General features: G+C 42.3%; 1 protein-coding gene across 1 annotated transcript in view; it reads right to left on the bottom strand.

The window, feature by feature from the left end:
* Positions 1 to 14,146, bottom strand: part of LOC107106825 (TBC1 domain family member 5-like) — a 107,896-nt gene that overhangs the window by 39,829 nt on the left and 53,921 nt on the right. Inside the window, exon 7 of the mRNA XM_015407036.1 lies at positions 3,690 to 3,853. Coding sequence (XP_015262522.1) covers positions 3,690 to 3,853 — 164 coding nt within the window. The remainder of the gene's footprint in view (positions 1 to 3,689; positions 3,854 to 14,146) is intronic.

The following is a 14,146-nucleotide window of genomic DNA, read 5'->3' as shown; positions in this document are numbered from 1 at the left end:
CTAAGTAACCACATAATGATAACTGTGACCTCACAAGATCTTGGTTGGTATTTTTTCAAAATTGTGAGGTCTGCGCATGTGCACGCATTTGTATTTAGGAGGTTCCCCCCCACATCTTGTTCCTGTTCCCCTTGTGTGAATTTTTGATCGAATTTTTGATCGAATCTCTAAGGTAAGTTCAAAGTCACATGTATGATAAATCAACTATTACTGTATGCACTGATACTCTCCTCCCCCTTTTCCCTCAAAGATGTTTCCAATTTTGGTGAAAAATAAACTAGATAAAGCATAGTATGGCCATATTAAAATCAAGTACTCAGAAAATGTATTATGGGATTGCCAAGACATCTAACTAAGCATAAGTGATACTACCAAATTATAAGAACATAGGTAGAGCCTGTTGGATTAGACCAGTGGCCCATCTAGTCCAGTTTCACACAGCAGCCAACCACCTACCCAGGAGGGCCAAAAAAACCCCAGGGCATGTAGGCCAAGGCCTTGCCCTAATGCTGCCTCCTAGTACCGGTATTCAGCAGTTTGCTGCCTCTGTAGATGGTTCCCTTTATTCACATGGCTAGCAGAAACTGATGGAGCTCTCCTGCGTGAATCAGTCTAAACCCTTTTAAAGACATCTGTACTTGTGGCCATCACTACATCCACTAGCAGTGAATTCCGCAGATTAATTATTATTTGAGTAAAGAAGTATTTCCTTTTGTCTGTCCTGAACCTATTTCCCAACAACTTCATTGGGTGTCCCTTAGTTATAGTATTATGGGAGAGGGAGAAATATACGCTTTCTCTACCCTATTTATAATTTTAGAAACCAAAAATTACATGAGCTTACTGGTGCTCTCACTTTAGTTTGAATATTATCTATAATCTCCTTTCTGTAATTAGACTTTAAATAATCTTATGTAATGATCTTTAAGTAATGTTCTGTAGTGAGGAAAGTTCCTGAAAATTACTTGTAATGGAAGGCTTTCCATAAGCAGAGCATGACTTTCTCACTTCTTCCCTCCTGCTGCAGCCCCAAATGCCCTCCTGAAATGCTGTTCCTGGGATACTGGGGACACCTAGGAGGAACTGGAGGTTTGCAGTGGGATTGGGCAATAAGCAAAAATTACCCCTTCCACTAACAGGAATATTAGGTGGAATCTAACTAAGGAGAGCCAGTGTGGCATAGTGGTTAAAGAGCAGCAGACTCTAATCTGGAGAACCAGGTGAACCAAATGAAGCGTGCTGGGTGACCTTGGGCCAGTCACAGTTCTCTCCGAACTCTCGCAGTCCCACCTACTTCACAAGTTGACTGTTGTGGAGAGAGAAAGGGAAGGTGATTGTAAGCCACTTTGAGACTCGGTATGGTAGAAAAAAGTGGGGTATCAAAACTAATTTATCTTCTAACTCATTTTAAGAGCTGAAACTTGAAATGTATTATTTTCTACAGGTGTATTTCAGCATCTTAAGATCAGGAATTTTCAACACCCTAGATACTCTCTCTTCAAGCAGTTTAGGAAGCAGGAAGTGGGCTCATATGCATGTTTATCTCTACACTTCAATTTTCATACGTTTTCTCTCCACCTGGCCTGATGTTATATGCATCTTCTACTAAACCAAAGTAAAAAAAAGCTAAAATATGATTCTTAACTCGCTTTAAAGATTTGGTTTCAGCTTATAATTTTTTCAGTAAGAGACCAAGATTTATTATGTGAAATCAAATATTGATTAATTCCATTTTTAAGAGACAGCAAAATGCCTATTAAATAAATTAACCTTAAAAATTAGAAAAACAGAATGAAATTAAATTTAGTGGAGCACTTCTGGCTGCCAGACAATCTTAGGATCTCCTGGCTATATGTACACACACTGCCATACAGTTATTATTATCATTATTATCATAGAATCATAGAATGTTAGAGTTGGAAGGGACCTTGCAGGTCATCTAGTCCAACCCCCTGCACTCTGCAGAAGCGTGGCCAAAAGATAGCCCTACAACATTCCCGAAAGATGGTCGTCCAGCCTCCGCTTGAAAATGTCCAGTGAAAGAGCATCCACCACCTCCCGAGGCAGTCTGTTCCACTGTTCAATCACTCTTACAGTTAGGTTCTCCTGATATTTAGCTGGTAACGACTTCCTTGTAATTTCCTCCCATTAGATCTAGTCTTGCAATCCAGAGCAAGAGAGAATAGATCCGCTCCATCTTCTACATGACAGCCCTTCAACTACTTGAAGACTGCAATCATGTCTCCTCTAAGCCTTCTCTTTCCCAGGCTAAAAATACCCAACTCTTTAATATCACTAGGACTTAATTTTTTTGTGAAGACAGTAAATTAACAGATTAAGACATTTTCGTGCAAATAAGCCCCATTGAATAAAAAGTCTACTTTCAAGTAGACTTACTTAGGATTGCACACCAAGAGCAAGCCTAAGATCCCTAAGCAAGGTCTACTCAGAATTCTACTCAGGTCTATTCAATGGGGCTTACTTCCAGCAAAGGGTTCTTAGGTTGTCCTGTATGTTGCATAAAAATGACTCATCATCTGATTTATATCATCTGATTTATATCATCTGATTTTATGCTTTGCAGCACAGTGGTGACAAACCAGGTGTCAGAGGATCTCAGCATTGTTCAAGGGACATTTTGTCCAGTTGCTCCAGAGATGGCAGTTTGCCTAGCCTTGTGCCCTGGGGCGGCAGAAACCATTTATGCTGCAAAGCTGGCTCAGCTCTGCGGTGCCTAGTCTGCAGCACAAATGGCTCCTGCTGCTATTTTGGGACTTGGAAAAGGCTATTTTAGGACAGGGAGGAGACAGCTACAGTAGAAGCCCTGCCATGCTTAAGAATAGATAGGAGGGTCTTCCCCCTGCTGCCAGTGCCATACTGCACCAGCAAAAGCCTGCATTACGAAGAATGTTATGGGGTTCACGTGAGGCACAGCTTGGCAAATTCTGCCCTGCTTGTTTCACATAGATTGCTGGTCTTGGGGTTCTGCAGAAACTCCTCTTCCACCACAGTACATAAAATAGAACACAAGATTGTGCTGCCAATACATGAGAGCAGTACAGTGAACCCACAGGATACTGAAGAATCAAATTCAGGTCCAGTCCAGAAGAAGACAGAGGGAGCAAGGTGCTGTGTACACATTTAAATGAACAAGAGTGGCATAGTGGTTAACGTGTCACTTTATACCTGGGGAGATGCAGTCTCAAATCCCCACTTGTCACAAACTCACTGGGTGATTTGAGGCCTGCCATTCCCCTCTCAGCTTAACTCAGCTCTTTGGGTTGGTGAGTGAACAAAACATAGGAGAAGCAAATCATGTACGTTGCCTCAAGCTCTTTGGAAGAGGGATAGTATAAGAATTTATAAAATAAACATAAAACCAGGAACATTCAGAGGCTTACAGTGCCATCCTAGGCAGAGTCACACTAAAGTCCACTGAAGCCAATCGGGTTAGAAAGGTGTAACTCCACTTAGCATGGCTCTATTAATCAGTTCAGAAATGCAAGGAGCTGGAGGAAAAGAGTTACTAACCATTTCCAAAAGTTATGAACATATTTTTTTTTCTGTGTCAATGCTCTGTCAGGCAACACAAACCTGTGTAAGTAATGCAAATACTTGAACGGAAAAATCAACCACCACAAATGTGAGATAAGGGATAAATATAGAACTGCCAAGTGATAGATACTTACAGACTCCTTTTTGCTCATGCTTCTACTTTGAGAGCGAGAATGGGAAATAGTGCTGAAAAAGGACTCTTTCTTGGCTGCTGACAAAGGTGGCGACCCTGTGTATTCCCGTGCTCCAGACAAACTTTCAATGCTTGGAGAAGAGCTAACATTTTTTGAACCCTGCCCTGTAAAGTAAACAGAGAACAGCAAAAACGATCAGTGAAAAACATTGCCATCAAAGTGGTCTTTATCTGAAGTGTCACTCAGAGACTTTCACAAAAGGATCAACGGAGAGTGAAATTTTATGACATCAAAGCACATCTGTCCACACACACAGGGAGATATGAAGTACTCTTGTGGGATAGACAGAGCCATACTGAACCAGGTCTCTACATGCAAAGCCTCCAAAACAAACACATAAAACACAAGTATGTTAAAGGAAACAGAAGATTCTGCACTGTGAAAACCCACACTCGGCTCAATTCATCACAACAATTAAAAAATAATATTCTTGTTTTATTCTCTGATGAAGAGGGATCAAGTTTGGCAGGCTAGGAATTTTAAGGCGAGGAGTGAAATAGTGGGAAAAAAAGGGGGCAAAGTGTGTGTGTGTGAAGGGAGAGCGAGAGTATGATCTTAATTTTAGAACCATTTACAGTTATTTACTGCTCAACCAGGCTAGTGTGTTAAGATTTTTAAAAACCACCTGAAAACTACAGAAATTCAAAGGCTGTACCACCCGGAACACAAGTTTCTTGCATAAATCAGGGCTTTAGCATGTTTTGTGTATGTAATTTAATCATCTGAGCATCATATGAGAAAGACAGAAACATCACAGAATGGCTTAGGTGGTATCGTGTAGTATTTAAGTCCAGAACCATCAGCCTCTGCTCAGCTCCAAACACATGCAGTGGCCAGAGCAGCCCAACCATTTTTTAGCCACAGCAGTGTGCCCTTTTTCTTTCCTACCCCAACAATAAAGATAAGCCAAGCATAACTCAGAAGTTTGTTGTAAGGGCTACCTACATGATGCTGGCTAAGGTGAAAGCTCTGTGGGGCTTTGCATATGCACAAGATCTCATTTAAACTGGGCTGTTATCTGTGCAAAGTAGCTGTACATCCTGCAGTGGATATGAGTGCCAGACTAGTATCTGGGAGGCCCAGGTGTGACTCCTCACTCATGCCATGGAAGCTGGCTGGGTGATCTTTGGCTAGTCACGCTCTCTCAGCCTAATCTGCCTCACAGGGTTGTTGTGAAGATGAAATGGATGAGGGGAGAATGATGTAAGCCACTTTGGGTGCCCCTTGGGGAGAAAGGTGGGGTATAAATGGATTAAATAATAAAATAAATAATACCAGGGATCTGTAGCCAGAGTGGGTGTTGCAGTAGTATGCTTATTAAATATACATAGGGGGGTTTTGGGTGGCACAGTTTACAGTCCAATTCAAACAAGATACATGTGTGTTTTTGTCTCAACCATGCCAAGTTTAAATCAGGTCTGAACTAGTGTGTGTGACATGTTTCCTACATTTAGGTACCACTGCAACTTATCCCCACAAAACCATGAGGACAGGAGGGAAAAGGTAAAAATCTATTTTTGTACCTGACATTCATTACAAACTGCCACCATACCACTTGATTTATTTGCCCTATTTATAGTTCGCCTTTCACAAAAATATTCATGTACACAGAATATGTGATCCTGCCTTCACAGTAATCACACAATTAAATTTAAAATAAATTGTTACAGATGACCACCTGCTGCTGACTAAGCATGCAAGGGTGCAAATAATTGAGAAGTCTTTTCCAGGCAGAATGAAAGGTAGCAGATTCTTAGTTTGACTGGGGTGGGGTGGGGTGGGGTGGGGTGGGGGGAGCAGCTATTCCCTACTTGTCCCAGACCATGTACTGGCAGAAGTGGCAACAGCACTTATTATACCCCCCCACAAACTCTGGAGGCAGTGGGTAGAAGGATCTGGCAGAGAAATGCTGGAAGTTTGGAAGGGCAGAAGAAAAGGGTGGACAAGAACCTAGATCGCAGAATCAAGCCTTCAAAAAAAACCAGGGTGATGCCCTGACCTGGATAGCTCAGGCAAGCCCAATCGTGTCAGATCTCAGAAGCTAAGCAGGGTCGACTCTGGCAAGTACTTTGATGGGAGACCTCCTCGGAACCCCAGAGCTGGGAGGCAGGGGCAGGCTTTATTCAGCCACCTCTCTGAATATCCTGCAGGCCCCCAGTAAGGGTCAGTCACCAGAGGTTGCCATGACTTCCAGGTGAACGCACTCACTCACATGCACATGTGCGTGCAAATACAAAAAATATCAAAACAACAACAGCCCGGGGTAGTGGCATACTTTACTACTAAGATCCTCAATCTTGTTGAGTCTATAGACACTATTGGAATTTGGAGAATGGAGAGGGGGGGAGTAGGTACTACAAAATGGCTGCCATTGGAGAGAGTTTCAAAATTACTACAAAATTACTACTACAGAGTGCTGGGGCCAGTCACCAAATGTTGGGAGGCTCCAAGCTAAGCATTCTCCTAAAATTAAGGCAGATGTTTCTGACTGGGTGCTACCTGCAGGTACATGGTGATGCCTCCTGGGTTCTTCTGAAATATCTCCTGCTTAAATGAGGTGGAGGAAAGCCACGTTTGGCTTTTTGCTTGGGAGAGAGGTAAATGTACAACTAGAAACCCATGCTGGGAATTAGTGCTTTTGTGTTTGCATATCATCAAGGTTGTTGTTGTTGTTGTTGTTTTAAAGTAAATCATTTTTCAGGGCTGTGTCCAGGATGGATTTTTTGGGGGGAGGTGGAGCTACAGGAGATCCATAATTTCTTCTCAATAGATTCTTGCCACTGCTTTGGCTCATCATCTTTTCTTCTTAGTGTTCTGCCCCCACCCCGCTCCTGCTCTGTTCTATGGCAAATGCTCATCAAAGGGTTGCCACCTGCCACAGACACAACCATAGTGAAAGCATAGTGGTGCCGTGAAGGAAGAAGGCAAAGCTTGACATCTCTTGTTCTGTTTGGCCCTGATAGCTCTGGCCTCAAAAGGAGCTCACCCATGCCAACTGCCGACACCGAGCAGCATTTGTGAACATTTCTGAATGTTTTTTAGGCTTTCCCCAGCTTCAATCATGTTATTACTGTTATGTGACAAACTATTAAGAGAGCTTCTGTCGCACAGAAGACAATATGTTGGGCTTGAATGTAGGAGATCTGTATGCATGCCTGTGTGTTTAAAGACATGTATACTGCACCTTTCCTGAGTCATCCTGCCAGGTGGCTGATAATAAACCCATTAACAATAAATTCCAAATTGTCTTTCTCCTTGGCCAATGTAAAGAGGGGACTCACCAGTAGCACTAATAAGGAAGTCCTCCATGGAAGTAACCAGCCCCTGGATAAACTCAGGGCAGGAGAAAATAATGTCTGGGTTAGATCAGGGCTGCTCCTGCCACACACGCTTAATCCCACAGACTGCTGGCTTGAGAGTATTAAACATGGACTTGGGAGCTGATAAAATAGCCACAGAAATAAGGCTGGTGGAACTGTCTTCCTACCATACTAAGGTCAGTGAAATTCCAAATCTGGTTACTGGGTAACTTTGGGCACAAATCTCTCTCACTCTAACTTGGACAGCCACTGTGGTACCATGTTTAAAGTGTCAGCTGAGGCCGGGCAGGTCTACACTCAGATTAACATCTCTCAGGTTTGTGAGGACAAAATAAAGGTTCTGAAAGGTGGTCTGCCCAAACATAGGATGTATGGATATGACTGGGCGTACTGCCACTCAAAGAGCACCACTTACAGATGTTTCTTTTCCACACCATTTTATCCTAATAACAACCTACCTGTAAAGTAAACCTGCCTCTCAGATCCTTATTCTGCTTTTCCTCACTGGAGCTCAAGAGGCAGGTTTACTGGCTGTTTTTTTGGATGGTTTGTCAGACTTTGCCTTCTTAGGTTTTGACGTAACCGTCTGTTGAGGTGCTGAGGTCCGGCTCTATTTTTATTTATTTATTTATTTGTTTGTTTATTTGTTTGTTTGTTTATTTATTTTTGGATTTATATCCCGCCCTCCCCGAAGGCTCAGGGCGGCTAACAACGAGGCACAAGTGCCAGAATTAAAACAGATAAAACAGTCTAAAACAGGAAAACAATATAATACAACAACAAAGTGTCAGTGCAAGATGGGGTAGATCTTAGTCGAATGGCATTGGTCCCACAACTTGTCATCCCCTCTCCTTCCAGGGTCACCTCGCACCCAGATGGAACCACATATTGGTGGTAGTGGTGCGATGCTGCATACATATCGGTGGTGGAATTATAGTGGCGGCGGCTCCTACTCGAAAGCCTGGCAGAAGAGCTCCATCTTACAGGCCCTGCGGAACTGAGAAAGGTCCCGCAGGGCCCGGATCTCCTCCGGGAGCTCCTTCCACCAGGTAGAAGCCGCCACCGAGAATGCCCTGGCTCTAGTAACAGCAAATTTAACATCCCTGGGGCCTGGAATTTCCAGGAGATGTTGACTCCCCGATCGTAGTGCTCTTGGGGGAACATATGGGGAAAGGCGGTCCCTTAGGTAAGCCGGACCCTGGGTAGGGGAGGCAGCGTATTTTGAGATATGCAGGGCTGATCCATCACTGGCGCCAAAGATTTTTCTAACAAGAAGGTTTTGAGGTGCAATGCCCTATTCTTTCTAGCTTGGCATGTAAACTTTAAACAATGTGGGCAAGAGTTTGTTCTGTGATCCTCCCCGAGGCACAGTAAACAACAGTCGTGGACGTTACATTTAAAGCACTGTTTTAAAAAGTGAGCCTGTCCCATATGTTGCTCCCTCAGTTCAGAAAACAAACTGATTAATGTATTACAAAAGAAGGTTCTTATATTACTTGAATTAAATAGAAACGGCTATCTTAGAGCGACAAGGAAAAATGTCCAACTGACAGGTGGAAAAAAAGGAACTTAGCGGGGATGGGGTCTACCTCGGCTCTGAGCATGCTCAGTAGTCACATGCTCAATGGAGCTGAGAAAGACTCCGCACAGAAGAGGCTATCTTTAAAGCTTTTTAAGGCTTTCCAATGAGGATTTGACACAAAACCCAGTGTGTGGTCTGCACAGAGACCATATAGAAGATCCGTTGCTGCCTTGAGACAAATTGCTGTTGTCTGTTTATGTAATCAGGTGATATTAGATAAGCCACAGTCCGTGCATTGTCCATTTTAGAGCTAAATAATCTTCCATCGTCAAGTGGGAGGCTTTAGATTCTGTCCCTAGCCTACAAGTTTAAAACTCTGGAGTGGAACTATGTCTGTATTTCTGAATACTGAGGAGGAATGAGATCTGGGTGCATTGGTGCCTCTTATGGGTGTTCTGAGATGGTGCAGATAAAGAACACAGTGGCACATGGTAACTGAGATGTGGCAGTGGAATAATGACTTTAGGGGGCTTGGGTGTAGTTACCAGCGTGTAGAAAGCTAGCTAAAGTGGTGAAAGGCTGTTTGCAACAAGTAATCATGGCTGAAAAGAAAGTCACGAATGATGTTGTTGCTGCAGTGGGTGGAAGAAAACTTAGAAGGAACACAGCCATAACCATAGGCATGTGAATTAGAGCCTTAAGTTGAATGGGGGTCAAGGATCCAGGGGTCCAGCCATAGCCATAGCCATGTGAATTAGAGCCTTAAGTTGAATGGGGGTCAAGGATCCAGGGGTCATTTCCTGCAGGAGTGCACAGGAGCGGAGCTCTGGCAGTAAAGAGCCCAGGGGGCGGCCACATGCAACAAGCCCCACCCCTGCTCCCAGCAGCCCTCAGTCAGAGCAAGAAGCAGCCACGTAAGTTGCAGAGTCCCCCCCCCCGGCCCCCTGGTCCAAAAGTCTAGTGGCACCTTTAAGACCAAGTTTTATTCAGGTACAAGGTCTCCCTCCTCTGCGAGGACAGATCTGCACGTTCCCCAACCCCCCGTAGCTAGCAATCCAAAACAGTCCATTGGAGCCTGTGGTGGGTGTTGCCTTCTGACCCACTTCTGGTGATGTCAGGGTGTGTGGCATATACAAACAAGTTATGCTAATGAGTTATGCTAATGAGATCCTGCACCTCTTTTTCTACGAAATGACCACTGCAAGGATCAAAATACTTTTTTGGTCTAGAAAGTTCCAAATGATGCTTTGCACACCCATCAGTGAGCCTGCACAGAGTCTGTGAACAAAAATCCCATGTATCCTGCTCGGAACTCTTTGAAGGAAGGATGGCATAAAGACTGACCACTGGCTGTGCAAAGTCCATATAATTTGTAATTGTGCACACATTAATTTAACTGCAGCAAAAAGCCATGATGCTGAACAAAGCCCTTCAACTGTGCATAATATAAGAAATGCTGACCTTTGCCAGATTTAACATTTGCTTCCTGAGTATAATTGTAAGCTTATGCATGTTGGTTACTCTGCCTTTAGTTTTTCAAACTTTATAAAATGAGATTTGTAAGTGTTTAGCCTAGGGTTCTTGGTCATTTGTCGATTTACTCCCATATGGGAATGTTTAAGTTATTAGGAAGTGCAACTTGGCAAAGTGTCTTGAGTTCTATTTCCATGAACTGATCTATCTGCAATACTAGTTAATGGAAGAGACCTTTAATAAACTCCCCATCTTTTGTAAATTTAAAATGTTAAAAATATAGAAAAAGAATTTTACAGGAAATAGTTGCTGTTTCCAGTGCTTTACTGGGAGAGCTAGTGTACCTTGGCAACAGACCAAATATGGGGAACAAAAACGAGGGAGGGAATCTTGAGGTCTTTGTTCCAAAAATGCTAATTTTAATCAAGTTATTTAACCTTTAGATCTCTAGGAGCGCCTAATCTCAGAAAAAGAACACCCAGAAGCAGTCTCCCAGGCAACAGATGTATAAGTAATCACTTATGGCTTTAGAAAGTGCAAACAAATATCTTGGAGATTACTCAACAAACTAGAATTTAGCTTTAATCTTCTACATCAGCCCTTTCATGTACAGATTTTATCCTGAATGCTGATCTTAAGAACCATGAATGGAACTGCTCATGGAATGAAGCTTTCCCTCCTTCCTAGGAAGCCATTTTTGTTGGTTGGGGGCTACGATGGACCCCGTTTTACTCTCCCCACTATGACGCAGATTTTCCCCACCAAAATTATTAGTTCCCTTCAGGTACTGAGCTAGCCCCCTAGTAGCATGATAATATTTGTGGCTTTATAAACTGGAATGTCCCACCCTTTGACAGAATCTAATTTGGTTTTTGCCCAGCCCAGGAACTTATCAGAAGAAAAAAAAAAGCCCTGTTTTTAATATTACTTTTAATGGCACTGGAGACTGTATAACAGTGAACAATAATAAAGATTTTATGGGGTGGTCAGGAATTGGAAAGGCTGAGGAAAACGTTGGTACAACAGTATATTTTTCAGACAATATGGTGTTGTAGCAGCTTATTTTTACAAATTCTTGGTTCTTATCAGTGAGAGATGGTTGACTAAATATTTTGGTTTCAGTTACAATGTTTCTGCATATAGTTTCCTAATAACTGTTCGGGTTTTCTGGAAAGGTCACTCTTTTAGTGTATCAGATTCTTTCCCCTTTTCTGAAATCACGATATGTCTTCTTTCCCGAGTAGTCTATCACCGTTTCCTTTCACAACAGATCAGGGACTGCCTCAGTGCCAATTATATTTCTTCTTATATTTCTTCCCTGAAAATATAATCCTATTCCTTTTGGCCTGATTTGGGAGCTTCAGCCTGCTACCCAGTCACTCTTTGCCAAAATCTTAAACCCAAGTTCTTTGCATCTGTGTGAAAATGTACATCAGCTTTGGCTGACACTAGACTCTGACTTCTTAGATCTAACTCTTTCTCAGGTTATGTTTAACACAGCTAAGAGCAGGTGGACCTGTCTGACAGGTTAATATTCAAAAGGTGAACCTGTCTGACAGACTTTTTGTCAGACTCTTCAGACATCTACTCCTGTAGCTGAAGTTTTACTTTACTGAACAGTAACTGCCACTGAACTCAAAATGATCTAACTCTCCCCTTAGCACATAGCTGATCTTATATTTTCTTCGACTGGTACTGGCCAATCAGAGAAAAGGAGCAGCCTGTCTCTCAAGCTCAACATTCTAGAGCAGAGTTAACTTTCACTTCCCTTCTCTGATTTTGCTGCATTAGGAAAACAGCATTTTAAGTGTAGTCCATCACTGGGGCCCTCAGGAATGGCATACGGTATGGTGCACAGGGGGGCTGCCATCAGAGGGGAAGGAAAAGGCACTAAGCATGCCTTTGGCTCCACTGCAAAAACAAAATCCTTCTTTAGCATGGATTCTACCGATTCTACTCCCCTCAATCTCTTCTTGTCTGACTAAAATAATTTTTAGAAGTGTAAAGATATTTTCAGCCTCAGTGTTTCTGAGCACATATTTTTGGGAGGTTGAAAATATAGTTGGATTTTAAATACACAGGAAAGAATAATAAAAAGACAAAACAATAATCCTGTCTGAAAATCCAAGGCAAGCAAAGATGGCCGGCTTCAGCTGGGAGGGCAGGGTAGAAATTTGAAGAATAAATAAATAAGTGGCAAGAAGGAGGGGTATGTGTGCAAAGGAGGTAAGGTGGGTCTCCGTTTGAGGGGGTGATAAAAAAGGGTTTGAGGCACCCAAACAGAAAAATGGTAAAAGTGCACACACAAAACCCTCTAGTCCTGTTATATTTCCTTTGAACACAAAATTTCATCTAGCTATTATGGCTAATAACCACTGATGGATGTATCTTTCATGAATTTGTTTAATCCCTCTTTTAAAAGATTACAGCTTGGGGAATTTGTGCTGAGGCCAAAATTGTTACAGAAAGTATTTGATTATTGGCTCAGAATTCAACATACGGATGGAACAATGTTATCTCATTTATGCATGCAACAGCAGAATGCTAGTAAAGATCTATTTAAGGTCTCTTAGTAATGCAAAGTTAATTCCATGATTATGAAAACTAGTCCACCACAAGCAGACTTAATAACAGAAGGTCAGCTGGCAACAAAAAGGCTGATCAAAGTATTGCACCTTTACACAGCTAAGGTTTCAGAAAATAAGGACAAACTACTTGAATGGCATATTTCATATTATGTTTGTATGTTCGCAGGTCAAATGAGGTGAAGAATTGCTGTCTACTATGGTCTGTTTTTTATATCCAGAGGTCTGCTTAAAATTCCTGAAGCCACTGGTTCATGTGATTACCATGAGCCAAAGTACCTGGCTGCTTCTCTTGAAAATAAATAGCGATTACAAGATTTGTTGCACCACTTGCCTTCTCAGATGAGAAAAACCTGTTTTAAAGGGTTCAGCTGGGGGAACTGACTGCATGATTTGTACGTAGGAAGCTTGAACATTCTGTACTTGGAGGCATAGCTATATAGGATAGATATTTTAATACCTGTACAAATTACTATTTCTACAATATTTATGCTCTCAAGGCCAATGGCCAATCTGCTTATCCATAAACAAGCTCCAAGGCAGCTTTTGTTTAGCCTTTCCCAAAGAGAGGTGGAGACACGGGAGAGGAGGAGATGGACTGAGCAGATGGTTGGTTCACACAAGTTGTCAATGGTTTGGCATTACATAAAAGTTCCTCCAGGTGGATACTGCTCCCACTCCCTGCACATTCAATTGTCTGCTGCACTTCCTAGTTCTATAGTTTGCTGTTACATCCCAAGTGGGTCAACTAGGCTTTGCAGAAGCCATACTTCACCTGCAAACCAGAACTGGAAACCAATTTGCGGGCAAATAGCGCAACTAGTTCTGCCATGTGATTTCTGCTGAATGCAAAATCCTGCTGCTGTCTTAACCAAGGATCAGTCAAAATTCAACAGAACAGTGACAGTGAATGAGGTACTGCTGTATTTTTACCAGATTTGGATACATGAGTGTGTATGTTTAAAATGCTGAATTATAAATAATATTGTGTTATTTAGTACTAACAGTGTGTTTGGTGTTGAGAGCAAAGAAACTATGCTGGCCTGAACAAGATTGTGAAATCTCCCTGACCAACTGAGCTAAAATTTAAGCAGAATTCCCTTCTCTGTTCTCTCACATAGCCTGTAGGATGGTTGGCAGTGCTGAGATACTACCACTAAGAGGAAGATTTACTAAGAGTAGACGAGGATTTACCAAGTGTGTATAAAAGGACCACGCTTAAATTTATTAAATACAGATAACTTCCCTGAGCCTGGTCAGACATATTGTGGTATTCCACAGCTCCTTTGTTCTCACACCTCAGTAGCCTATACCATCTGGCAAGTAGTTGAATCCCTAGATTCTTAAAAAATAGCCTTTGGTTTCTGTACACTTTCTTCTAGGCCCATGACACATTATGATTTTTAATGTGTTGTGTCTGGGTTCCTCTGACCTCACTTTGACTCATACAGTCACATGTCAACTTATGTCCCAAGGGTGCAGGGTCTCAATTTGGAA

Source organism: Gekko japonicus, unplaced genomic scaffold (assembly GCF_001447785.1).
Source record: "Gekko japonicus isolate JY-2015 unplaced genomic scaffold, Gekko_japonicus_V1.1 scaffold2063, whole genome shotgun sequence".
Classification (NCBI taxonomy): domain Eukaryota; kingdom Metazoa; phylum Chordata; class Lepidosauria; order Squamata; family Gekkonidae; genus Gekko; species Gekko japonicus.
This window is presented reverse-complemented; position numbering and strand designations above follow the sequence as displayed.